The following is a 27,038-nucleotide window of genomic DNA, read 5'->3' as shown; positions in this document are numbered from 1 at the left end:
ATATAAATGATATATACTTTAGGTGAGATCCCTATATAGATCATGTTAAAATAAAGAACAAAACTCTATGAAAATCAATTGCCAATTTGACACATTACCTATTCCATAGCCATCCCTATCTCTACCTTGCCAAATATAACCTACTTCCATGGGGAGTCGTGAGGAGAATTTGTTCCTGTGTACACATTTCTTGAGATGCCAGTTTATGTGATCAAATCACATAAAACTATAAAGAGAAAATTAAAAAACATTTTTAAAATTTCAATAAACCTATCAAGTTTTAAAGGGATTAGTCCCTCAAAGAAGTTTTACCCATATCACTTTATTATTTGGAGTTCTGTAACTTTTCCTGCACTAATGTTGTTATTTCTACTTAATAAATACCAAACAACTTCTCAAATATTATTTAAGTTCAAAATTTGAGAACCAAGATGACTGATCAGATTTCATATTCCTCAAGCCAACATGGACTTCCTGAGTTAGCACAAACACCAGATCATACCTGGCAGCATCATTACAACTTAATTTTTTCTTGTAATATTTCTTGAATGTTGAGTCCCAAAATGCCTAATAGCAAGGGACCTCTGTTAAGGTCACTAAGCCAGCAAGTTTAAGAAACTGCAATAGCTTATTTATTTTCCTCCCTTCCAGCTTCTTTCCCTACCATCCAGTGTCAATTACAGAGTATGAAGGGTACTCAGGCTTGGGTGCTAGAATTAGCTGTATCTGAGTATTAGCAGAATGATACTCGGGAAAATACTGGTAGGAACATAGATGTCACTCTAAATTGGGCCATTTGGGGAAAAATTTTGCTATTTACAAAGGCATTTTCAGTGTTTGAGAAAAAACAAAACAAAAAGGGAAATACAGGATACTACTGCATATCAGGGCTAGTAATAACTAAAGGGACAAGGAGAGGGAGCCATTACCAGAATGGAAGAGAAAATGATGTAAAGAGAGGACCACTTGGCGGACACTTTGGACCCTTGAAAAGGGACATTGCTAAGGCACCCAAGCAGGGAGAAGAGGGCAGAAGTACTAGGACCAAGCTCTCCCTAAGCCCTTTCATCTCTTACATTGAACCACATTGTAGCCTCACATTGAACCAACAGAAGCCAGAGGACAAGGGAGCCTGCCGACCTCCTAGTTTACTGAGCAAGGCAGAAAAAGGTACAGATTAGATGTGGTGGAGGAGATGCAAAAGAAAGGCATTAGCATCATGCTTAAGTCTTTTCATAGAATTGCTGTGGGGGTTAAACACAATAAAGTATGCCAAGTGTCTAGCACGGAGTTTGATACATAATAGAAGCTCAACACAATGAATTCTCCTGATTCCTCTCACAAAAATGACAACTCAAAGGTTCTCATTAATCATTGAAAACTATCGAGTTTTTTTCACTATTTCAAAAAAAAATCTACATATGTGCTATCTACAAATGACTTATATTGCCAAAATATAATACAATAAGTGTGACATGACATAATAGACTTCTTTAAAAAGGAAGAGACTTTCGACTAAAAAAACGAAATAGTGCTTTGAATTAATAGCTTTGTTTCGTAAATGAGTTATTCAAATAAGTGATATTTGCAGTGCACAGAAATAAATTAATTATTCATTGTAGGCAAAGTGTCAGATCAGCAAAGTCTACCAGTATGAACTAGTGGCCCATCTTCAGAAGCAGTTCCATACCTATCGATCCATCAGCTATTCTAACCTGTTAACCCAGTAGCATTCAGGAAGTCATGGAGGAGTGTGCAGGCTATATAAATCAGTCACCAGGTTGTCAGTCACCAAAACATTTAAATCTGCTGTATGTTTTACAAAACAATGCTATGATATATTAAACTATAATTTACAAAGTTTTAAAGGTACTTTATAAATCAATCCTTGCCTATGCATGCCAACGAACACCGCAGCATAACTGAACAGACAAAAAGAAAGGTCTCTTACTAGAAACCCCAATAGAAGCCAAGTTTAGGAGGGAGCATATCCAGACAAGGAGTAAGAGTTGGGTGTTTGCAGCTCAAATACATTAGAAGCTGTAATTCTTTTTATCTCAACTTTAAAACATTTATGGAATACTGTAGTGCTAGAATAATACTATACTTAATGATTTTACTTGCTGGGTGGAATGCCAGTTTAACATGTGTTTTAAATAGCAGGGGAAAATTCTGTTTTGGAGAAAATATCCAACTTCTAATTATTTTCCTAATTGAAGAACTTCTATGAGCTCTAGTGAACTGAAATAATTTTTTCACAGGAAAATCTGCAAATGCCCCAATTGATATAAATCAAAACTTGTAGTTAATAACTAAAGCAACTATCCAATAGCCAAACATATTTTAATCCTGAGCTGAGACTATTTAAATCACCTTTCAAAAAATAGCAAACCCTAGTATCTCAGTCTCTACTTATGTAAAATGACAGAAAAGCTCACAGTAAATGTGTCAGTATCAATTAAATATTTTTGGACTCATTGAGAAGCATTGTGCTTCTGTTATGGGGTTTTCAAAACACTGCCTAGATATGTAAAAACTAGTATTTACCTTTAGTTGCTGAGAACAACAGTGATTTTTTATAATTTTTTATTTCTTCGTAATGTTTTTAAAAGTTAAAATACTATACTTCTTACTAAGAAAAGGAGGCTTAAATCTTGAGACAACTTCTACAAAGACTGAGAATATACATTTAAATGACATATATATAATGTCTGTTCTAACACTGGTCCCAAAATTGGGAATTTGTTTTAGAACAAAGATTTTCAGTTTTTGGAGTTCCAGGTTCCTTATGTATGAAACAGATTGTGACTAGAAGATGATGCAGATGTGTTCAGCTTCAGAATGACATAAGATTTAGAAGATAACTTAATTTTTGTTTTCTTCCCCAAAGAGTCAATTTCTATGGTCACCTTGTAAAAGAATGCTACCCCATTGATAGATGATCTTACAGATTTAAGGAAAATATTTACCAGGATTCTTTCCCCTTGAAAGTTTTCATTGTGTCAGAATCATGTTGGAAGACCCAGAGCAGGTCTCATCAATTGCTTGGGAAGAATTAGTCATTAAATTTGCTGACAGTGATAAGGACAGGCTAAAAAAAAAAATCATATTTTTAATAGTTTTTCAGAGTGCAATTGTTTCATTCACTGGTCTCTGTCTGCAGCTTTCATGGTGTTATTAATGGTTCCTTTAGGGTTTTTCAAGGGGTGCTACAGCCTGGTGGTGTCTTTGGTTTACCTGCTGTGAGCTGCTTGAGCATCCACTCCATAGAGAACTCTAGGAGAAGCAAGAATAATCATCTCTCCTGAGCAGTGCTGCCATTTTTTAGCATGTATTGTCCCTAGTCATACATAGTGTGAATGTGCCCATTCCCACCACGATTAGCTACCTGTACCTGTGGTGTTTGACAGACTGGCTTCCTCTGTCAGCAGAAGGGACCTCTGGGAATGACTGGGGTCCAGCAAAGGTCGACTCCATCATTTTCTCCAGTGCAGTCACAGGACGCCTTTCTGCCTTTGAGTACTGTAGGAAATCACATGCACAGAGATGAGCTGGAGGATAAGTGATGAGAGGCAAGCCTATAACACTACAGATAGGTATGGAAAAGTTATGGACCTTGCCAGTACCATTCTATTGGTCACCCAATCAGATGAATGATAGAACCTCATTTGCACCCCATTTCTCACACACGGAGTATGCTGTCCCCACTCTGGCCCCGAACTCTCCGTGATTAGGTAAGATCCATTCAAGAGGGTTCTTTACTTGAGAATGTTGAGTCTATCTTTTCATTTCAATCCACACCCATGGCATAGGGAAAAAAAAGCACAAGTGTGTTTTTTTTTTTTTTTTTTTTAATCCTCACCCGAGGACATTTTTCCATTTTTGTACAGATAGAGTGGGAGGGAGAGAGAGGAAGAGAGAGAGAGAAACATCGACGTGAAAGGGACACATCGAGTGGCTGCCTCCTGCACGACCAACCAGGGCCGGGGACAAACTGCAACCGAGGCACGTGCCCCTAGCGGGAACCGAACCCGGGTCTCTCCAGACCGCAGGCCGATGATCTAACCACTGAGCCAAACCGGCCAGGTCACAAGTGTGTTTTATTCAATTACATTTTACAAAAAAGTTAATTAGTAAGGATTCAATACATGCCAACTAAATGAAATGCAAGACATTCTCAAAATTATAGAGGACACTGTTTCCCTCTTTCAGCCTGTCATCAGATACTTACTAAGTCTAAAAAAAGAAATTCATGAGCATTTCACACTTTATAGTTATTAGCTCTTGGTTTCAGCTTTGATTATAATACCTCATAATCCACAGGAGTCTAAACAAAACCTACAGAGAGGATACATTAAGAAAAAATGTGCCTCAAGGTAAGTATCACATAGCATCTCAGCCAGGAAGTTGCGAATTCAACACTCTCAGGGTACTGGCACTTGAACAGGCAGCAGGTTTCTCTTCTAGAAACTTCAGTTAAAACTCTTCCGAGAAATGAATTTTTAGAATGCTGACCAAACTACAGAGATTTTGAAATTTAGATATTCATAGTCAATGTCTGAACACAAATTTCACAGAAAAAAATAGGCATAAAATATGCAAAGGAGAAAGTATTCAACTATACTCATCATAAACAAATGAACATCAGAATAGAGAAAAATAAATTTTAAGAATATGTAGCAAACACAAAGATTTGAGAAAAGTAGACATGGCATTCATTTGTTGGAATAAATATTGACAATGTGTTCCAAAATATTAAATATATTTACTCTTTGATCCAGAATATTACTTCTAGGAATTTCCATCAATAATGGAATTATTAAACTTCAAAATGACTTAATCACCACAGTGTGTCAGCAGTAAATTTTTTAATAACAAAACAGAAAACAAACACAAAAGAAACAACTAGAAACAATAAAAATGTCCACAAGTAAATATCATTCAAAAGAATAGCATCAAGGTACAAAAAAGTACATAATATGAACCATTTGTGTAAATAAAAAAAAATGCAGAAAACAGATAAACATATATTATAAGTAAATATGTGTATATAGACATATATTTAGCTTTATATATATATAGATTTTGTATGTACATATACATATATTTTTGTCTGTATGTGTTTACGATGCAACCACACAGAATGCAGGTGAAAATAAATAAATAAATAAAGTATTAACTAGTTGTTATCCTTGAGAAAAAGTGTATCAGTGGGTATGAAATATGAAGTGTAGTAAAAAATGTTTTATTTTCAAGTACTTCCTTGTAGTGGTAGTCATGACCATGACTTTAATCAGAATCTGAATTCTAAAAAATAGATTTTCAGAAGCTGGTCAGACTCCTTGAAAAATTGAATAAATTAATAGGAAACAGAAAGAAGATATGGAAATAATTTGTAAAAAGTGGTTGTCTCACCCTGGCCAGTTTGGCTCAGCGGTTAGAGCATCGGCCTGAGGTCCGGAGAGACCCGGGTTCGGTTCCCGCTAAGGGCACGTACTTCGGTTGTAGTTTTTCCCCGGCCCTGGTTGGTCGTGCGGGTGGCAGCCACTCGATGTGTCCCTTCATGTCGATGTTTCTCTCTCTCTCTCTCTCTCTCCCTCCCACTCTATCTGTACAAAAAAAATGGAAAAAAAAACATCCTCGGGTGAGGATTAAAAAAAAAAAAAAAAAGTGATTGTCTCTAACAACCCAAAATTACAAATATCCAAAGAAGAATGGAATATTGTTATATGTGCTTCCTATCAACTAATTAGGTTGTTTATTGCAAACCATCCATGAAAAAGTGAATTAAATGGACATGTTACTAAAATGTAACCAACATCCTGAATTTCTATCTGATGTCCAGGTTCTATAAAAGACCTACTAAGTTTTTTTTTCCCTTAACTTCTAATAACTAGGTTTAGAAGACAAACTTGGTCGCCTGGACGGAAGGGGATAAGCCTTTTGTTTTGCTCCTGCAAACGGTTCTCAGGGGCAACATCAGCCAAATGCTTCTGGAGCATCCAGATTTTCTAGAGGAAATCACCAAATTATTAAAAGTAAGCAACCTGTTTACTTATTTACTTTAAATCAACAATAGCCAAAAGCTTAATTCAGCTTTTGACCCATTAGTTCAGAGCTTCTGCTCTGAATGAGACTTTTGATCCTGAGAGTTTGAGGGCCTTGTTCAAAATCTTGGATAAAAGTTTAAATAGAATCAACCTCTTACTTGTATTCACAGGGTTTATACTAGATATTGTGTTCAAAATCTGTTCTTTTAAAACTTTGAATTGTTGTTATGTTGTGCAGTTGCTTTCGTTTGTACTATTTTGGTCCATTAGCACAAATGTGTTTCCACAATTTATTATTTTGAATCTTCTTTCTTTTTCTCACTGCCTTTACAAGAATCATTTTTATTTCAGTAGCTGCATTTAGCCTGAGGTTCAGGTTTCAATTGCTTCTATTCCTATCCAGAGTTAGTTGAAACATGTGGGAAAACTATAAAACAGTCAAACCTCATAATTTAACAGTTCTTCAAACTAATATTGTACACATATTGGTTCAAATAAATTTGAAGATAGCTTCCAGTTTTCAATTCTGACAAATATCTTGGAAATTGTCATTCTTGTCCTTACAATAAGAAAAAGGGTGAACAAACAGAAAATCAGCGACTATTCTTATGTCCATTAGATATTTGAGGTTGCAGGAAAAAACCCACTCTAAAATCTGGACAGATGACTACATACAGAGACTCATAGTCTAGATCAGCTCACCTGTGGCAGAATCTGCCAGAACCATAAATTGGTCAGAATACATCAGTGGTCATTTTAATAAGTTGTTAGAATCTGTGAGTGGGCTAGAGTGAGAGTAAAAATCATCTGTGGGTGTCAATTTTAGGAAGGGTTTCCACATTTTCATGGGTTTTAACTCCAGACCCACAACAGATTCTCACACAAAGAATAATTTAAAAATTCACAATGTCTCTGACAAGGGAGGGGGAACAGGGACTACCTTGAAATACAAGCAGAATGTTCCCCATCACTGTTGCCTACTTCTCAGTGGAAAGAGATTTCACCAAAGCCTTATCTCACCTGACAGAAGAGTATTTCCTTGGCTCTAGCCCCCTGTAACCTCCCTGTCTTACATAAGGGATAAAAAGTAAATAAATTTTTCTGAAGGTCATAGTCCAGGAATATACTCACTGAAAGAGTGAAATATAATCATAAAGTCATACATGACTCCCCTCCACCATGCCTTAATACCACAGAAACAATAGATGACAGCTGGAAAGTTGTAAGGCACAGACTCTAAGAAGAAATTCTTAGGGAAGCCTAAAGACACACAAATAAATAGGAAAACAAAGCAAAACAGAACACTAGAAGGGGTTAAAGCCCTTGGCATCTACAGTTACAGCAAACATTAAACAAAACACAACCACAAGCCAAATTAACATAAAACCTTACACAAAACGTCTATTTACCTCACTGTCAATTACTTAATAATATATCATGTTTACCTTTTAACCAAAAAAGTTATAAGGCATTCTAAAAGACAAGAAAAAATAAAGTCTGTAGAGACAAAATGATCACTAGAACTTGACTCAGATACCACAGATATGTTGGAATGATCAGATAGTTAATTTAAAACTAGTTTGATAAATATGCTAAAGGCTCTAAAAGGAAAAGTAGATAACATGTAAGAACAGAAGTATAATTTAAATAGAGAGAAGAAAACTCTAAAAAATATTTAAAAGTAAATATTAGAAATGAAAAGCACTGTAACATAAATGATGAATGTACTTAATAGGCTCCTCATTAAATTGGTCATAACCAAGGAAAGAAGTAGTGATCTTGACTATAAGTCAATAGAAACTTCCTGAAATAAAACACAAAGCAAAAACTAAATGCATAAATAAAAGAATAAGAAAAAGGAGAACCACAGAAGATAATATTCAAGAACTGTGGACAATTTCAAATGGTATAACATATGCATAATCAGAACACATGAAGGAGAAGTAAAATCAAATGGGGCAGGAGAAATCTTTGAAGTCATAATGACCTATAACTTTCCCAAAGTATTAACATATACCAAACCACAGATATAGAAAACACACAGAACACTAAAACACCATCAGCCTGGTACTGGCATAAGAACAGGCATATTGATCAATGGAACAGAACAGAGAACCCAGAAATTGACCCAAGACTTTATGCTCAACTAATATTTGACAAAGGTGACAAGAGCAAACAATGGAGTAAAGACAACCTCTTTAATAAATGGTGTTGGGAAACTTGGACAGGTACGTGCAAATAAATGAAACCAGACCACTGACTTATACAATACACAAGAGTAACTCAAAATGGATAAAATACTTAAAGGTAACTCATAAAATCATAAAAATCCGAGAAGAAAATGCAGCAAGTAAAATCTCAGACATCACACATAACAGAATTTTTACTGATACATCACTTAGGGCAAGAGAAACAAAGGAAAAAATTAATAAATGGGACTATATCAAGCTAAAAAGCTTCTGCACAGTAAAAGAAACCAGAATCAAAATGAAAAAGGAACCCTCTGTATGGGAGGACATATCTGCCAATGATACATCGGATAAGGGGTTAATTTCCAAAATATATAGAGTACTCATACAACTCAACAAAAGGAAGACAAAGAGCCCAATTAAAAAATGGGAAGGGGAGCTGAATAGACACTTCTCCAAACAAGATATACAAATGGCCAAGAGACATGTGAAAAAATGCTCAATGTCACTAATCATCAGAGAAATATGAATTAAAATGACTATGATGTATCACCTCATATCTATCAGAATGGTTGCCATGAACAAATCATCAAACAAGTTCTAGTGAAGGTGTAGTGAAAAGGGGACTCTAGTATACCACTGGTGGGAATACAGACTGGTGCATCCACTATGGAAAACAATATGGTGTTTCCTCAAAAAATTAAAAATGAAATTGTTGTTTGACATAGTGATCTCAGTTCTGGGAATATGTCCTAAGAATCCCAAAACACACATTGGAAAGAATATATGTACCCCTATGTTCATAGCAGTGCTATTTACAATAGCTAAGATCTGGAAACAGCCCAAGTATCCATCAATAGATAATACATCAATAAAAAAGAAAAAAAAAATGGCAGCGAAGTGAATGGAGCGACCCAGACCGTCTCCCAAGACCAAACTGGATTTACAACGAAAATAAAGGCAAACCGTCAGGAAAGGGCAGCCGAAAGACATCTTGGAGGACCACTTAACCAGAAACACCCACTCAGTCCTGGTAGGCTTGCGAGGACGGGAAAGGGGACCGAGAGCCCAGGGTCCGCAGCAGCCTGGGCAGGGGCCAGGGAACTAGATGGGAAGTTAATTCTACCGTCTTTCTTCCCACCGTGCACGGCCCTGGGAACTCTGTAGCCGGCTAAACTCTCCGCTGAAGCCGCACAGACTCCTGGCCCCCAGGGAACTGGGCGGGACCAGGGAACTCGGCGGGACCAGGGAACTAGGCGGAAAGTTAATTCTACCGTCTCTCTTCCCGCCGTGCACGGCCCTGGAAACTCTGTAGCCGCTGAAGCCGCACAGACTCGCAGACCCCAGGGAACTCGGCGGGACCATGGAACGCGGCGGAAAGTTAATTCTACCGTCTCCCTTCCCGCCATGCACGGCCCTGGAAACTCTGTAGCCAGCTAAACTCTCCGCTGAAGCCACACAGACTACCAAACCCCAGGGAACTGGGCGGGACCAGGGAACTCTGCGGGACCGGGGAACTTGGCGGGAAGTTAATCCTACCGTCTCCCTTCCCACCATGCACGGCCCTGGAAACTCTGTAGCCGGCTCAACTCTCCGCTAAAGCCGCACAGACTCGTGGCCCCAAGGGAACTCTGCGGGACCGGGGAACTCAGCGGGAAGTTAATCCTACTGTCTCCCTTGACACCCTGCATGGGCCCTGGGAACTCTGTAGCCAGCTAAACTCTCCACTGGAGCCACACAGACTTGAGGGCCCAAGAGAACTCAGCTGGACCAGGGAACACAGTGGGACCAGGGAACTCCGCGGGACCAGGGAACTCAGCGGGAAATTATTCCCACCGCCTCCCTTGCCACCCTGCATGGGCCCTCGTAACGCTATAGCCTGCTAAACTCTCGGCTGGAGCCACACAGACTCCCGGAGAACAGGGGATTTGGCGGGATTAAAGTGGGTCCTCCCTGGTGCATCAAAACCCAGGAGAGGGAGCCACAAACAGCAAAACACCAACACCCACTGGGAAAACTTGGCAGACTCCAAAGCCCACTGTGATAACCAAAATGGTGAGAAACAGAAACAAAAGCCAAATGAAAGATCAAGAGACCTCTACAGAAGATGAAATAAATGAGCTGCAGTTAAGCAAGTTAACAGAACTAGAATTTAGAGCCATGATGTTGCGGAAGCTCAACAGCATGTGTAAAGACATGAGCAACATGAGTAAAGACATAGAAATGTTGAAAATAAACCATCTGGAAATGAAAAACCAACAGGAAGAAATGAAGAATGACATATCAGAAATGAAAAACACACTGGAAGGTCTAAAAAGCAGAGTAGGGGAAGCTGAGGACGGGATCAGTGAATTAGAAGACAGGCTAGAAGAAATCAACCAATCAGAAAACCAAAAGGAAAAAAAGATTAAAAAACAAGAAGAGAGCTTAAGAGAATTGTGGGACAACTGGAAACGTAATAATATTTGTATCATAGGAGTCCCTGAAGAAGAAGAAAGTAAGTGAGGGCTAGAGAATATATTCAAAGAAATAGTGACAGAAAACTTCCCTAATTTGGTGAAGGAAGAAGGCATTCAAGTTCAAGAAGCTCAGAGAGCCCCAAGTAAGAAGAACCCAAACAGGCCCACACCAAGACACATAGTAATCAAACTGCCAAAAATTAAAGACAAAGAGAGAATCCTAAAAGCAGCAAGAGATAAGCAACAGGTTACCTACAAAGGAACCCCCATAAGGCTCTTAGCTGACTTTTCACAAGAAACATTACAGGCTAGAAGGGAATGGCATGAAGTAATCAAGGTCATGAAAAACAAGGATCTGAATCCAAGACTACTCTACCCAGCAAGGCTATCATTCAAAATAGAAGGTCAAATAAAGAGCTTCCCAGACAAAATAAGGCTAAGGGAGTACATTAGCACCAAACCAGCACTGCAAGAAATGTTAAAAGGACTGCTGTAATTACCAGGAGAAATGGGAAGATAAATAGAACCACACTAAACAAAAATGGCAATAAATAAGTACATATCAATAACCACCTTAAATGTAAATGGACTGAATGCTCCCATAAAAAGACACAGAGTAGCTGATTGGATAAGAAAGCAAGACTCATCTATATGCTGTTTACAAGAGACCCACCTCACAACAAAAGACTCACATAGATTGAAAGTGAAGGGATGGAAAAAAATCTTTCAAGCAAATGGAAAAGAAAAAAAAGCTGGGGTAGCAATACTGATATCTGATAAAATAGACTTCAGATTGAAGGCCATAACTAGAGACAAAGAAGCCCACGACATAATATTGAAAGGATCTATACAACAGGAAGATATAACCTTGATAAACATATATGCACCCAATATAGGAGCAACAAAATATATTAAAAAACTATTTGAGGACTTCAAAGGAGAAATCGATAGCAATACAATCATAACAGGGGACTTCAACACCCCGCTCACATCACTGGATAGATCCTCTAGACAAAAAATTAGCAAGGAAACAGAGACTCTAAATGAAGCACTAGACCAAATGGATTTAATAGATATCTACAGAGAACTACACCCCAAAACTACAGAATTCACATTCTTCTCAAGTGCACATGGAATATTCTCAAAGATAGACCACATGTTAGGGCACAAACTAAGTCTCTACAAGTTCAAGAAGATTGAAATTATAACAAGCATCTTCTCAGACCACAATGTTATGAAACTAGAAATCAATTGCAAGAAGAACATACAAAGACATTTTAACACATGGAAGCTAAATAGAATGTTATTAAACAATGAATGGGTCACCGAGGAGATCAAGGAAGAAATAAAAAACTTCCTGGAAACCAATGAAAATGAGGACACAACAATACAAAATCTATGGGATGCAGCAAAAGCAGTTCTGAGAGGGAAGTTCATAGCACTACAGGCCTACCTCAAAAAAGAAGAAAAATCTCTAATAGACTACATAACCTCACAACTTAAAGAACTAGAGAGTAAACAAAGAGAAAACCCCAGAGCAAGTAGAAGAAAGGAAATAGTAAGGATCAGAGCAGAAATAAACGACATAGAGACCAAAAAAACAATCCAGAGGATCAATAAAACAAAGAGCTGGTTTTTCGAAAAGATAAACAAGATTGATGGACCCTTAGCTAGACTCACCAAGAAACAAAGAGAGAGAACCCAAATACATAAAATCAGAAATGAAACAGGAGAGATAACAACTGACCCTACAGAAATACAAAAGATCGTTAACAACTACTATGAAAAATTATACGGCAACAAATTCGAAAATCTAAGTGAAATGGACAAATTTCTAGAAACACATAGTCTCCCAAAACTGGATCAGATAGAGATTGAAAACTTGAACAGACCAATAACAACAGAAGAAATTGAAGAGGTAATCCAGACTCTTCCAGCAAACAAAAGCCCAGGCCCAGATGGCTTCACAGGGGAGTTTTACCGAACATTCAAAGAAGAACTAATATCCATTCTCCTCAAACTATTTCAAAAAATTCAAGAAGAAGGAAGACTTCCAAACTCGTTTTATGAAGCCAGCATAATTCTAATTCCAAAACCAGAAAAAGACACAACAAAGAAAGAAAACTACAGGCCAATATCCCTGATGAACATAGATGCAAAAATCCTGAACAAAATACTAGCAAATCGAATCCAGCAATACACCAGAAAAATTATCCACCATGACCAGGTGGGATTCATCCCAGGGATGCAAGGCTGGTACAATATTCGCAAATCCATAAATGTGATACACCACATAAATAAATTGAAGAATAAAAACCACATGATCATATCAATAGATGCTGAAAAAGCCTTTGACAAAATCCAGCATCCATTTCTGATAAAAACGCTCAGCAGTGTGGGAATTGAGGGATCATACCTAGACATAATAAAGGCCATATATGAAAGACCTACAGCCAACATCATACTCAATGGGCAAAAACTAAAAGTGTTTCCCTTAAGAACAGGACCAAGGCAAGGATGCCCACTTTCGCCACTCCTATTTAACATAGTACTGGAAGTCTTAGCCACAGCAATCAGACAGGAAGAAAAAATAAACGGGATCCAAATTGGAAAGGAGGAAGTGAAATTGTCATTATTTTCAGATGACATGATACTGTACATAGAAAACCCCAAAGACTCCACCAAAAGCTTACTAGACTTAATTAATGAATTTGGCAAAGTAGCAGGATACAAAATTAACGTCAAGAAATTGATGGCATTCTTATACACCAATGATGAACTCACAGAAAGAGAAACTAAGCAAACAATCCCATTTACCATTGTGGCAAAAAAATTAAGATACCTAGTAATAAACTTAACCAAAGAGATAAAGGACCTATTCGCAGAAAACTACAGGTCTTTGAAAAAAGAAATAGAGCAAGATGTAAAAAAGTGGAAGAACATACCCTGTTCATGGATTGGGAGAATTAACATCATTAAAATGTCCATACTACCCAAAGCAATCTATAGATTCAACGCAATCCCCATCAAAATACCAACGGCATACTTCAAAGAATTAGAACAATTACTTCAAAAGTTCATATGGAACCAAAAAAGGCCTCGAATAGCCACAGCAATCTTGAAAAGGAAGAACAAAGTTGGAGGGATCACAATACCAGATTTCAGGTTATACTACAAAGCCACCATAATCAAAACAGCCTGGTACTGGCACAAGAACAGGTATATAGACCAGTGGAACAGAATAGAGAACCCAGAAATGGACCCTAGGCAATATGCTCAATTAATATTTGACAAAGGTGGCAAGAGCATACAGTGGAGTAAGGACAGCCTCTTTAATAAATGGTGCTGGGAAAATTGGACAGCTACTTGCAGAAAAATGAAACTAGACCATCAACTTACACCCTACACCAAAATAAACTCAAAATGGATAAAAGACTTAAATGTAACTCATGAATCCATAACAATCCTAGAGGAGACTGTGGGCAACAAAATCTCAGACATCATACGCAGCAGAATTTTTACTGACACATCACCTAAGGCAATAGAAACAAAGGAGAAAATGAACACATGGGACTACATCAAACTCAAAAGCTTCTGCACAGCGAAAGATACAATCATCAAAACGGAAAGGCTACCCACTGTATGGGAGAGCATAATTGCCAATGATATATCAGATAAGGGGTTAATTTCCAATACATATAGAGTGCTCATACAACTCCACAAAAGGAAGACAAAGAATCCAATTAAAAAATGGGCAGAGGAACTAAATAGACACCTCTCCAAACAGGACATACAAATGGCTAAGAGACATATGAAGAAATGTTCATCATCACTAATCATCAGAGAGATGCAAATCAAAACAACAATGAGGTATCACCTCACACTTGTCAGAATGGCCGCCATCAACAAATCATCAAACAACAAGTGTTGGCGAGGGTGTGGAGAAAAGGGGACTCTAGTACACTGCTGGTGGGAATGCAGACTGGTGCAGCCACTATGGAAAACAATATGGTGTCACCTCAAAAAATTAAAAATTGATCTCCCATTTGACCCAGTGATCCCACTTCTAGGAATATACCCTACGAAGCATAAAACACCAATCAGAAAGAATATATGTACCCCCATCTTTGTAGCAGCACTATTTACAATCGCTAAGATCTGGAAACAGCCCAAGTGCCCATCAGTAGATGAATGGATTAAAAAGCTGTGGTACATATACACAATGGAGTACTACACAGCGGTAAGAAAGAAAGATCTCTTATCCTTTGAGACTACATGGAGGGACCTGGAAAGTATCATTTTAAGTGAAACAAGCCAAACAGAGAAAGACAAATTTCATATGATCTCACTGATTTGTGGAATATAATGAACATAACAGTTTGAGGACAATCCCCTAAGGAGTGGGGAGGTGAGAGAGGGATGAACCACAGAACTTGTATGCATGTATGCATGAACAGTGGACATGAACAACAATCTGGGGAAGGGGTAGAGAGGGAAGGGGGAGGGGGGAATCAGTGGGGGAAAAAATGAGAATCATTTGTAACAAAAATTAATCAATAAAAAAAAATGCTGTGGTACATATACACAATGGAGTACTATGCAGCTGTAAGAAAGAAAGATTTTTTACCCTTTGAGACGACATGGAGGGACTAGGAGAGCATTATGTTAAATAAAACAAGCCACTCAGAGAAAGACAGATATCACCTGATCTCACTTATTTGTGGAATATAATTTAAAAAATAAACTGATGAATAAAATAGATCCAGAGACATGGAAGTAGAACAGACTGACAAACCTCAGATGGAAGGGGGGTGGGGAGGGTGGGAAGAGATAAACCAAAATAGTTGTATGCACTTATGCATAACCAATAGACACAGACAACAGTGAAGGCAGGGAGGAGGGTGTCAATGGGGGGAAAAGGAGGGACAGCTGTATTTAAAAGGAACAATAAATTAATCAAAATTAAAAAAAAAAACAAACCATAAAGGATAAACATAAAAAACTTATACCACAGAATATCATATTCAAACTATATTTTTAAATAAGAAAAGAAAGATGAATAAATAAGAAGAAAAAGATGAAGAAATACAGTGGACTTCTAATAAGTAATACAAACAAGAAGAGAGGAGTGATATAACGTGTTAAAGAAATAAAATATACCAACCTAAAAATATCTCTAGTGAAACTATTCTTTAAAAATAAAAGATAAATAAAGACTTTCTAAAACAAAAACTGAAGAAATTTATCCCCAGCAGAACTGTTCTGCAGAAGATTTTAAGCTAAGCTCCTTGGGAGAAACAAAATGACATAGGTCAGAAACTCAGATCTACGTAAAGACAGAAAATGTTAAATGTTAGAGAAGTAATAAAGGTAAATTAACACATTTTTTATTCTTCTTCTTCTTTTTTTTTTAATCCTCACTTGCATTTATCTTCAGATAGAGCAGGAGGGAGAGAGGGGGGAAGAGAGAGAGAAACATTGATGAGATAGACTAGCTGCCACCCACATGACCCCAACCTAGGCCAGGGACAAACTGCAACCGAGGTCCGTGCCCTTGGTGGAACTGAATCCAGGACTCTCTGGTCCATGGTCCAACACTCTAACCATTGAGCCAAACCGGCCAGGTCATTATTATTAATAGATTAAATAAAAATGTTCGTTGAAAGTCATAATAGTACATACATACACAAGTTAAATAATTGACAGTAATGTTATAAAATACAGGAATATAAAATTAGGAAACTTTTTTATATAATACCTGTATTACCAAGGAAATGGTAAAGTGTTAGTAAAAGTTGTAAACATATACTGCAAACACTAAAAATTCTAAAAAGAAGTGCTATTGATATGCTAGAAGAGAAGAGAAAGTGGAATCATATCAAATAATTAAACCCAGAAAAAGAAGAAATAAAAGAGAACAAAGAAAAGAAAGTTCAAGTGTAAATAATTAAAATTATAATTATAAATATGACAGATATGAGTTGAACTATATCAATAATTACTTTAGGTATGAATGGTCTAAATACATTAATTAAACAGAGGTTTTTTATATAGATGAAAAAACAAAATCTAACTATATGTTGTCTACAAAAAACCCATTTTATATAGAAATATATAGCTAGAATAATAGTAACAGAGTAGAGAAAGACATATTATCCTAACATTGAAAAAAGAAAGCAGGAGTGGGTATATTAATTTCAGGTAAAGCCGACTTCAGAACAAGAAAAAATATTAAGGATGAAAGAAGTATCATTTACCTAATGATAAAGGAGCCAATTTTCCCATGAGATGAAACAGTTCTTAACTTTTATGTGCTTAACAGAGCATCAAAATACATAAAGCAAGAACTGATAGAACTGCAAGGAAAAATAGGCATATTCACTATTGTACTTGGAGAGCTCAACACCCAACTAGATCCATCAGGAAGAAAATCATTAAAAATATAATTCATTTGAACATTATGTTCAATCAACTGGATCTAATTGATATTCTTAAAATGCTCCTTCCAAAACAGCATACTATGCATTCTTCTCACACTCACAGGAAATATTCTTTATGGCAAAGTTCATTCTTAGCCATATAATACGCCGTAAGAAGTTTAAAAAAATAGAAATCATACAAAATATACTCTCAGACTACACTGAAATTAAACTAGATATTAAACTAACAAAAAGGTAGATGGACAATTCAAAACTATTTAGAGATTAAACAACATACTTGTAAATAACAGAAAGGCCAAAGAAAAGTCTCAAGTTAAATTTTAACTAAATGAAAATAAAAATAGAACTATCAAAATTTGTGAGAGGTAAATTTTTTTTTAATTTTTTAAAAATATGTTTTTATTGATTTTTAGAGAAAGAGATTGAAACATTGATGTGAGAGAGGTACATTGATGGGCTGCCTTTTGCACACTTCCCACTGGTGATCGAGCCACAACCCAGGAATGTTCCCTGATGGAGAATTGAACCAGGACCTCTCAGTCCATGGGACAATGCTCAATCCACTAAGCCACACCAGCTGGGCTGTGGGAGGTAAATGTAAAACATTAAATTCTTTTATTTGAAACAGAAGAATCTCTAAATTATAGAAATATCAAAAATCAATAATCTCAACTTCCACCTTAGGAAACTAGAAAAAGATGAGGGATTTAAACCTAAAACAAACAACAGAAGAGAAATAATAAAATTTAGAGAAAAAAATTAATAAAATTAAAAACAGGAAAAGAATAAAGAAAATAAACAAAAACAAAGCTGATTCTTTAAGACTATCAATAATATCGGTAGATTCCTAGGCAGACTAACCCAGAAAAAAAAAAATATTACCAATAACAGAAGTGAATGAAAGGCCATCATTACTTCTATGGGCATAAAAAGGTTAAACAAGGAAAAAGGGAACACATGAATAACTATATGCTCTCAAAGTTGATAAGTTGAAATGAACCAATTTCTTGAAATATACACATTAATACAATTCACACAAGGAAAACAGATAAACTTAACAGTCCTATATATTACAGAAACATATTATTAACAAAATAAGAAACATTAAGGAGTTTTGGGGATCCCAGGAAGAAATGCAAACTGACAAGAGAAACTAACTGTATTAAAAATGTATAAAAGAACATCATGGGAGTGGGACTCGAAGGACTGCTGTCCTGAGTCAATTAGGAAATGAGTGGAATCTGTAAGACAAAAGGTAAAACATACTATACACATAAGACTGTCTAATCTGTTTGCTGAGAGAGCCTAGACACAAAGACAGCTCAATAAAAAAAACAACAAAAAAATCCTACATTGATCAGTTGTGTCAAAATGACTTAGGATGCCACTGACAATGGCCAAAGCTGAAAAAAATTGATCATAAATAAATAAAGCAGTCTTTAACTATTAGATTATAACTCAAAGTATAAAATAATTATTCATGAGTTCTTACTCTTAAATAAATGATGGACTAAATAAATAAATGAGGAAGACGAGACAAACTCTTTGCAGTAGAATTCTGAATAACTCAGGTAGATACTCCCTCCTCACAAAGGGGGAACATAACTCCTTACTCATTAAGTCTGGGCTACACATAGTCACTTCCTCCAAAAGAGAACTCTATAGAAAGGAAGAGGGAAAAAGAATAACATCACAATGGAGACATTTGACAAGTACTACCTCAGGCAGATGACAAAAATAGCCATCAATAGCAATAAATCATATCTGTCTGTACTTTTGTTATATGATAAAAGTGGTACCTTATTTCTAGTGGTAACCCCATTCTCGTCATGAGAAAAACATCAAACTAATTCCAACAGAGGACTGTCCTAAGAAAATAGTTGACTGGCACTCCTAAAAACTGTCAATGTCATTAAAACACAAAAAATGTGCCAAATTGTCACAGCCAAGAGGAACCTAAGGAGATATGACAACTAAATGTAATGTAGTCTGCTGGTTGGGGTCCTAAAACAAAAGAAGCTATTGAGTGAAAACTAAGGATATATGAGTAAACTATGGATTTGAATTAATAACAATGCATTTATATGGGTTCGGTAATTGTATTAAATGTACCTTATTAATGTATGTATATACACTCATAATAATGGGAGAAACTGAGTACAGCATATCCGAGAACTTTCTGTTACCTTTACAAGCTTTCTGTAAATCTAAGACTGTCCTAAAATGTAAAGTCTATTTAAAAAAAAAGAATAAAAGATTTTTTAACAAGCAAAAGATATACACCAAAAGAAAAAAGAAAAAGAAAAAGAAAGAAAGAAAATAGTTTAGAGACTGAAGGCTGAATTTAGCTTCCCATTATTTGCCTGAGTAGCTTGGCTATAGGCCCTTAAGGTGTATAACCACTTAGCAAAAACAGTCATTTTGTGCTCTATGCTGAAAGCATATATTACGGCTCCTTCCAAAATGTATGCAGTTCTATCCCTGGGCAGAGTTCAGGCAGCACAACTTGACCCAGCAGGTAACATCTCCAGTGAAGTTCAAGTGCTCAGGCCAGCTGGCTGCTCCGCCTTTCCATTAATGTTTCTGTACAATGTTGCAAAATACAGCTGTTCATTCCATGTGCTTTGCCTGCACTTAAACAGATCTTGATTTTTGTGTGAGCACCTGTTTTGTTAAAACCTTGTTTGATATAATGTACAAAATATCACTTTAATAATGAATGAGGAGATGCCAAAGTCCATTTACAGGTCTGCTCAGCAAGAGCTGCAACAATTTCTTTTTAAACACCCACATAGGCCCTGGTCAATACTGTTATTTTATGGGCCAGCATTCATCCCTGTTGGCTTCCCTGACAGCCTGCTTTGTGGAGGTGCTCTGGTTGCTGAGACACTGCTATTTGCACCATCGCTCACCTCACTCTGAACACATTGTTGGTAGTGTGCTGGAATCAGTGGACCAGCCAAATGAGGCAGCACATGTTGGAAGCACAGCAACAACTATGCTGTTTCTTGCTCTGCAGCTTGCACGCAGTGGGAGTCACGAGGTTAAATGAAAGCAGTGTCTTTGTTGGAAAGCAATGTTGACAGAGCTGATAATCTCCTGGTCTGGAACCCCAAGCAATAAAGGCAGGAGGGAGGGTATTTTTAAACAGTTTTAAATATCTGTCTTTCTACTAGAAGACAATAATGCTGAGGGAAATAGAAGGAAGCAGGAAAAGAGGAAAATCAACTATGAAATGGATAAATTTCCTAAAAGGAGCCATAGGCATGAGTCTACTGTTGAGCACGGTTTGAGGACAGGACATTAAGGACATCACTCATTCACAGAGTCACCAGGAGTCAGAACTTACTCAATGGCATGTGACACATACTCTGCATGCTCCCAGTTTAGCTATGTCTATGTCAAAAAAAATGCTCAACTTCACTAACTATAAGGAAAATACAAATCAAAACTACAATGAGTTTCCACCTCACACCTGTCAGAATGGGTATTTTCAACAAGATGAGTAATAACAAGAGTTGGGGAGGTTATGGAGAGAAAGGAACCCTCATCTCCTGTTGATGGAATGTACACTGGTACAGCCACTATTGGAAAAGAGTATGGAGGCTCCTCAGAAAATTAAGAATACTGTTACCTTATGACCCAGATACCCTATGTTCATGGCAGCATTATTCACAGTTGCCAAGACATGTAAACAACTCAAGTGTTCTTCACTATATAATTGGAAAAAGAAGATGTGGGACAGATGGAAAAAATGGCAGCAGAGTGAATAGAAGCTACACAGACCATCTCCCAGGACCAAACTGGAATTACACCGAAAATAAAGACAAATCGTCAGGAAGGGGCAACTGAAAGGCAGCTTGGAGGATCACATAACCAGGGACACTGACTCAATCCTGGTAGGCTTGCAAGGACAGGAGAGGGGGCCAGGAGCCCACGGTCCGCAGCGGCCTGGGCTGGGACCAGCAGACTTGGCTGGAAGCTGCACCCTCAGCTGGGTCCTGTGGCCTCCGCTGGGACCAGCAGCCTCGGATGGAGGTTGCTGCTGCCTAGGCTGGGTCCGGTGGCCTCGGCTGGAAGCTGCGGCCACCTCGACTGGGTAATACGCACTTAGCGGGGTCCTGCGACCTCAGCTGGTGCTGCAGCCTCAGCTGCTCTTAGCTGGGAGCAGCGCCCTCAGGTTAAAGTCCCAGGTGGCTCCACAGCACAGAGCCCAGACAGAGGCTAAATTGGCAGCAGCCACTCACCTTGGGATCCGGCAGAGGGAAGGCAGACTGGACTGGAACTGTGTGGGGATACTTGGGATTTGGAGGGTGCTCAGAGCTTTTGCGGAGTGCAGCCACACAGGACTGTGGTCATCTTAATCCTTCCCAGGGCCCTAGGGGGAGGAAGTGGCCCCTCCCTCGGATTCAACCCCACCTGGTGGCCATTGAAATTCTAATTGAGGCCCATTAACAACCAGCATCTGCCTCACCCTAGGGAAATGCTCTTAACACTGAGCACCGAAGGGAGTTTTTCAGTCAACTCAGAAACCAAGGTTCTTCAGGTGACCTCTACTAATAGCCTCCAAGCAAAAAAGCTAGAGGATAACTACCATTCCCTGGGCTAGCAACCCTAACCAAGAAAGTTAAGATTTGACAGTGGTGTTTAAAGAGGGTCCTCCTGCCTCATACAAACCCAGGAGAGGGAGCCACAAATAGCAGAACACCAACACCCACAGGGAAAATTTGGCAGATTCCAAAGCAAACTGTGATAGCCAAAATGGTGAAAAACAGAAACGAAAGCCAAATGAAAGAACAAGACACCTCTACCAAAGATGAGATAAATGAGGTGCAGTTAAGCAAGTTAACAGAACTAGAATTCAGAGCCATGATCTTGAGGAAGCTCAACAGCATGAGTGAGGACATGAGTAACATGAGTAAAGACATAGAAATGTTGAAAATCAACCAGTTGGAAATTAAAAACCACAAAGAAGAAATGAAGAATGACATATCACAAAGGAAAAACACATTGGCAGGTCTAAAAAGCAGAGCAGAAGAAGCTGAGGACAAGTGAATTAGAAGACAGGGTAGAAAAAAATCAACGAATCAGAAACCAAAAGGAAAAAAACGACTGAAAAACAGGAAGACAGCCCTGGCCAGTTTGGCTCAGCGGTTAGAGCGTCGGCCTGTGGTCTGGAGAGACCCGGGTTCGGTTCCCACTAAGGGCGCGTACTTCGGTTGCAGTTTGTCCCCGGTCCTGGTTGGTTGTGCGGGTGGCAGCCACTCGATGTGTCCCTTCACGTCGATGTTTCTCTCTCTCTCTCCCTTCCTCTCTCTCCCTCCTACTCTATCTGTACAAAAAAATGGAAAAATATCCTCGGGTGAGGATAAAAAAAAAAAAGAAAGAAAAACAGGATGACAGCTTAAGAGAACTGTGGGACAACTGGAAACGTAATAATATTTGCATCATAGGAGTACCCGAAGAAGAAGAAAATCAGCAAGGGTTAGAGAATATATTCAAAGAAATAGTGACAGAAAACTTCCCTAATTTGGTGAAGGAAAAAGGCAAGTTCAAGAAGCATAGAGAGCCCCAAGTAAGAAGAATCCAAACAGGCCCACACCAAGACACGTAGTAATCAAACTGCCAAAAATTAAAGACAAAGAGAGAATCCTAAAAGCAGCAAGACATAAGCAACAGGTTACCTACAAAGGCAACCCCATAAGGCTCTCAGCTGACTTCTCACAAGAAACACTACAGGCCAGATGGGAAAGGCATGAGGTAATCAAGGTCATGAAAAACAATGATCTGAATCCAAGACTACTCTAACTGGCAAGGCAATCATTCAAAACAGAAGGTCAAATAAAGAGCTTCCCAGACAAAAAAAACCTAAGGGAATACAATAACATCAAACAAGCACTACAAGAAATGTTAAAAGGACTACAGTAATTAGCAGGAGAAATGGGAAGAAAAATAGAACAACACTAAACAAAAATGGCAATAAATAAGAACATATCAATAATCTTAAATGTAAATGGATAGAATGCTCCCATAAAAAGACACACAGTAGCTGATTGGATAAGAAAGCATGACTCATTTATATGTTGTTTACAAGAGACCCACCTCAAAACAAAAGACTCACATAGGTTGAAAGTGAAGGGATGGAAAAAAATCTTCCAAGCAAATGGAAAGGGGAAAAAAGCTGGGTTAGCAATACTCATATCTGATAAAATAGATTTCAAAATGAAGGCCATAACTAGAGACAAAGAACACCACTACATAATATTGAAAGAATCTGTCCAACAGGAAGATACAACCTTGATAAACATATATGCACCCAATATAGTAGCACCAAAATATATTAAAAATCTTCTGGAGGACTTCAAAGGAGAAATCGATAGCAATACAATCATAGCATGGGAATTAAACACCCCGCTGACATCACTGGATAGATCCTCTAGACAAAAAATTAGCAAGGAAATAGAGACTCTAAATGAAGCATCAGACCAAATGGATTTAATAGATATCTACAGAGAATTACACCCCAAAACTACAGAATACACATTCTTCTCAAGTGCACATGGGACATTCTCAAAGACAGACCACATGTTAGGACACAAACTAAGTTTCTAAAAGTTCAAGAAGACTGAAATCATATCAAGCATCTTCACAATGGCATGAAACTAGTAATCAATTGCAAGAAGAACATACAAATATATTTGAACACATGAAAGCTAAATAGTGTATTATTAAACAATGAATGGGTTACCGAGGAGATCAAGGAAGAAATTAAAAACTTCATGGAGACCAATGAAAATGAACACAAAGCAACACAAAATCTATGGGATGCAGCAAAGCAGTTCTGAGAGGGAATTTCATAGCACTACAGGCCTACTTCAAAAAAAAACAAGAAAAATCTCTAATAGACTATCTAACCTCACAACTTAAAGAACTAGAGAGCAAAGAAAAAGAAAAGCCCAGAGCAAGTAGAAGGAAGGAAATAGTAAAGATCAGAGCAGAAATAAACGACATAGAGACCAAACAACAATTCAAAGGATCAATGAAACAAAGAGTTGTTTTTTCGAAAAGATAAACAAGATTGATGGACCCTTAGCTAGACTCACCAAGAAACAAAGAGAGAGAACCCAAATACATAAAATCAGAAATGAAAGAGGAGAAGTAACAACTGACACCACAGAAATACAAAAGATCTTTAACAACTACTATGAACAATTTTATGGCAAAAAATTTGACAATCTAAGCAAAATGGACAAATTTCTAGAAACACATAGTCTCCCAAAACTGGACCAGGAAGAGATAGAAAACTTGAACAAATCAATAACAAAAGAAAAAACTGAAGATGTAATCAAGACTCTCCCAGCAAACAAAAGCCCAGGCCCATATGGCTTCACGGCGTATTTTTACCGAACATTCAAAGGAGAACTAACACCCATTCTCCTCAAACTATTTCAAAAAATTAAAGAAGAAGGAAGACTTCCAAACTCGTTTTATGAAGCCAGCATAATTCTAATTCCAAAACCAAAAAAGACACAACAAAGAAAGAAAACTACAGGCCAATATCCCTGATGAACATAGACGCCAAAATCTTGAACAAAATACTAGCAAATCGGATCCAGCAATACACCAAAAAAATTATCCACCATGACCAATTGGGATTCACCCCAGGGATGCAAGGCTGGTACAATATTTGCAAATCAATAAACATGATATACCACATAAATAAGATGAAGAATAAAAACCACATGATCGTATCAATAGATGCTGAAAAAACCTTTGACAAAATTCAGCATCCATTTCTGATATAAATGCTCAGCAATGTGGGAATAGAGCGATCATATCTAGACATAATAAAGGCCATATATGAAAGACCTACAGCTAACATCATACTCCATGGGCAAAAACTAAAAGCATTTTCCTTAAGAACAGGAACAAGGCAAGGATGCCCACTTTCACCACTCTTATTTAACCTAATACTGGAAGTCTTAGCCACAGCAATTAGACAGGAATAAAAAATAAAAGGGATCCAAATTGGAAAGGAGGGAGTGAAACTGTCATTATTTGCACATGACATGATACTATATGTAGAAAACCCCAAAGACTCCATAAAAAATTTACTAGATTTAATAAATGAATTTGGCAAAGTAGCAGAAAACAAAATCAACATCAAGAAATTGATGGCATTCTTATACACCAATAATTAACTCACAGAAAGAGAAACTAAGAAAACAGTCCCATTTACCATTGCGGCACAAAAATTAAGATACCTAGGAATAAACTTAACCAAAGAAATAAAGGACCTATTTGCAGAAAACTACAGGTCATTGAAAAAAGAAATAGAGGAAGATATAACAATGTGGAAGCACATACCTCGTTCATGGATTGGAAGAATTAACATCATTAAAATGTCCATACTACCCAAAGCAATCTAGAGATTCAGAGCAATCCCCATCAAAATACCAATGGCATACTTCACAGAATTAGACCAAGTACTTCACAAGTTCATATGGAACCAAAAAAGACCCTAAATAGCCACATAAATCTTGAAAAAGAAGAACAAAATTGGAGGGATCACATTACCAGATTTCAGGTTATACTACAAAGCCACTGTAATCAAAACAGCCTGGTACTAGCACAAGAACAGGCATATAGACCAGTGGAACAGAACAGAGAACCCAGAAATGGACCCAAGGCAATATGCTCAATTAATATTTGACAAATGTGGCAAGAGCATACAGTGGAGTCAGGACAGCCTCTTTAATAAATGGTGCATTTAATAAAATGGACAGCTACATGCAGAAAAATGAAACTAGAACATCAACTTACACCCTATGCAAGAATACAGTCAAAATGGATAAAAGACTTAAATGTGACTCATTAATCCTTAAATATCCTGGAAGAAACGGTAGGCAACAAAATTTCAGACGTCATACGCAGCAGAATTTTCAATGATACATCACCTAAGACAATAGAAATAAAGGAGAAAATGAATACATGGGACTACATGAAACTCAAAAGCTTCTGTACAGCAAAAGATATAATCATCAAAACTGAAAGGCTACCCACTGTATGGGAGAGCAAAATTCCCAATGATATATCAGATAAGGGGTTAATTTCCAATATATATAGAGTGCTCATACAACTCAACAAAAGGAAGGCAAAGAATCCAATTAAAAAATGGGCAGAGGAACTAAATAGACACCTCTCCAAACAGGACATACAAATGGCTAAGAGACATATGAAGAAATGCTCAACATCACTAATCATCAGACAGATGCAAATTAAAACAACAATGAGGTATCACCTCACACCTGTCAGAATGGCCACCATCAACAATCATCAAACAACAAGTGTTGGAGAGGGTGTTGAGAAACGGGGACTCTACTACACTGCTGGTGGGAATGCAGACTGGTGCAGCCACCATTGAAAACAATTTGGTGTTACCTCAAAAAATTAAAAAGTGAACTTCCATTTGACCCAGTGATCCGACTTCTAGGAAGCCTGAAACACCAATCAGAAAGAATATATGTACCCCATGTTTGTAGCAGCACTATTTACAATAGCTAAGATCTGGAAACAGCCCAAGTGTCCATCAGTAGACAAATGGATAAAAAAGCAGTGGTACCTATACACAATGGAATACTACGTAGCTATAAGAAAGAAAGATCTCTTATCCTTTGAGACTACATGGAAGGACCTGGAAAGTATCATCCTAAGTGAAACAAGCCAAACAGAGAAAGACAAGTATCATATGATTTCACTTATTTGTGGAATATAATGAACATAACAGTCTGAGGAATGGGGTAGTCCCAGATATGTGGAAGTGGGGTATAGACTGACAATCCCCAGAAGAGCGGGTGGTGGGGGAAAGATAAACCACAGAACTTATATGCATGTATGCAT

General features: G+C 37.6%; 1 protein-coding gene across 3 annotated transcripts in view; it reads right to left on the bottom strand.

The window, feature by feature from the left end:
* NRG3 (neuregulin 3) overlaps positions 1 to 27,038 on the bottom strand; it is a 1,298,130-nt gene that overhangs the window by 6,820 nt on the left and 1,264,272 nt on the right. For all 3 annotated transcript variants that reach the window (XM_036265093.1, XM_036265094.1, XM_036265095.1), the window contains exon 7: positions 3,395 to 3,522. In XM_036265093.1, coding sequence (XP_036120986.1) covers positions 3,395 to 3,522 — 128 coding nt within the window. The remainder of the gene's footprint in view (positions 1 to 3,394; positions 3,523 to 27,038) is intronic.

This window comes from Molossus molossus, unplaced genomic scaffold (genome assembly GCF_014108415.1).
Source record: "Molossus molossus isolate mMolMol1 unplaced genomic scaffold, mMolMol1.p scaffold_m16_p_17, whole genome shotgun sequence".
NCBI lineage: Eukaryota > Metazoa > Chordata > Mammalia > Chiroptera > Molossidae > Molossus > Molossus molossus.
This window is presented reverse-complemented; position numbering and strand designations above follow the sequence as displayed.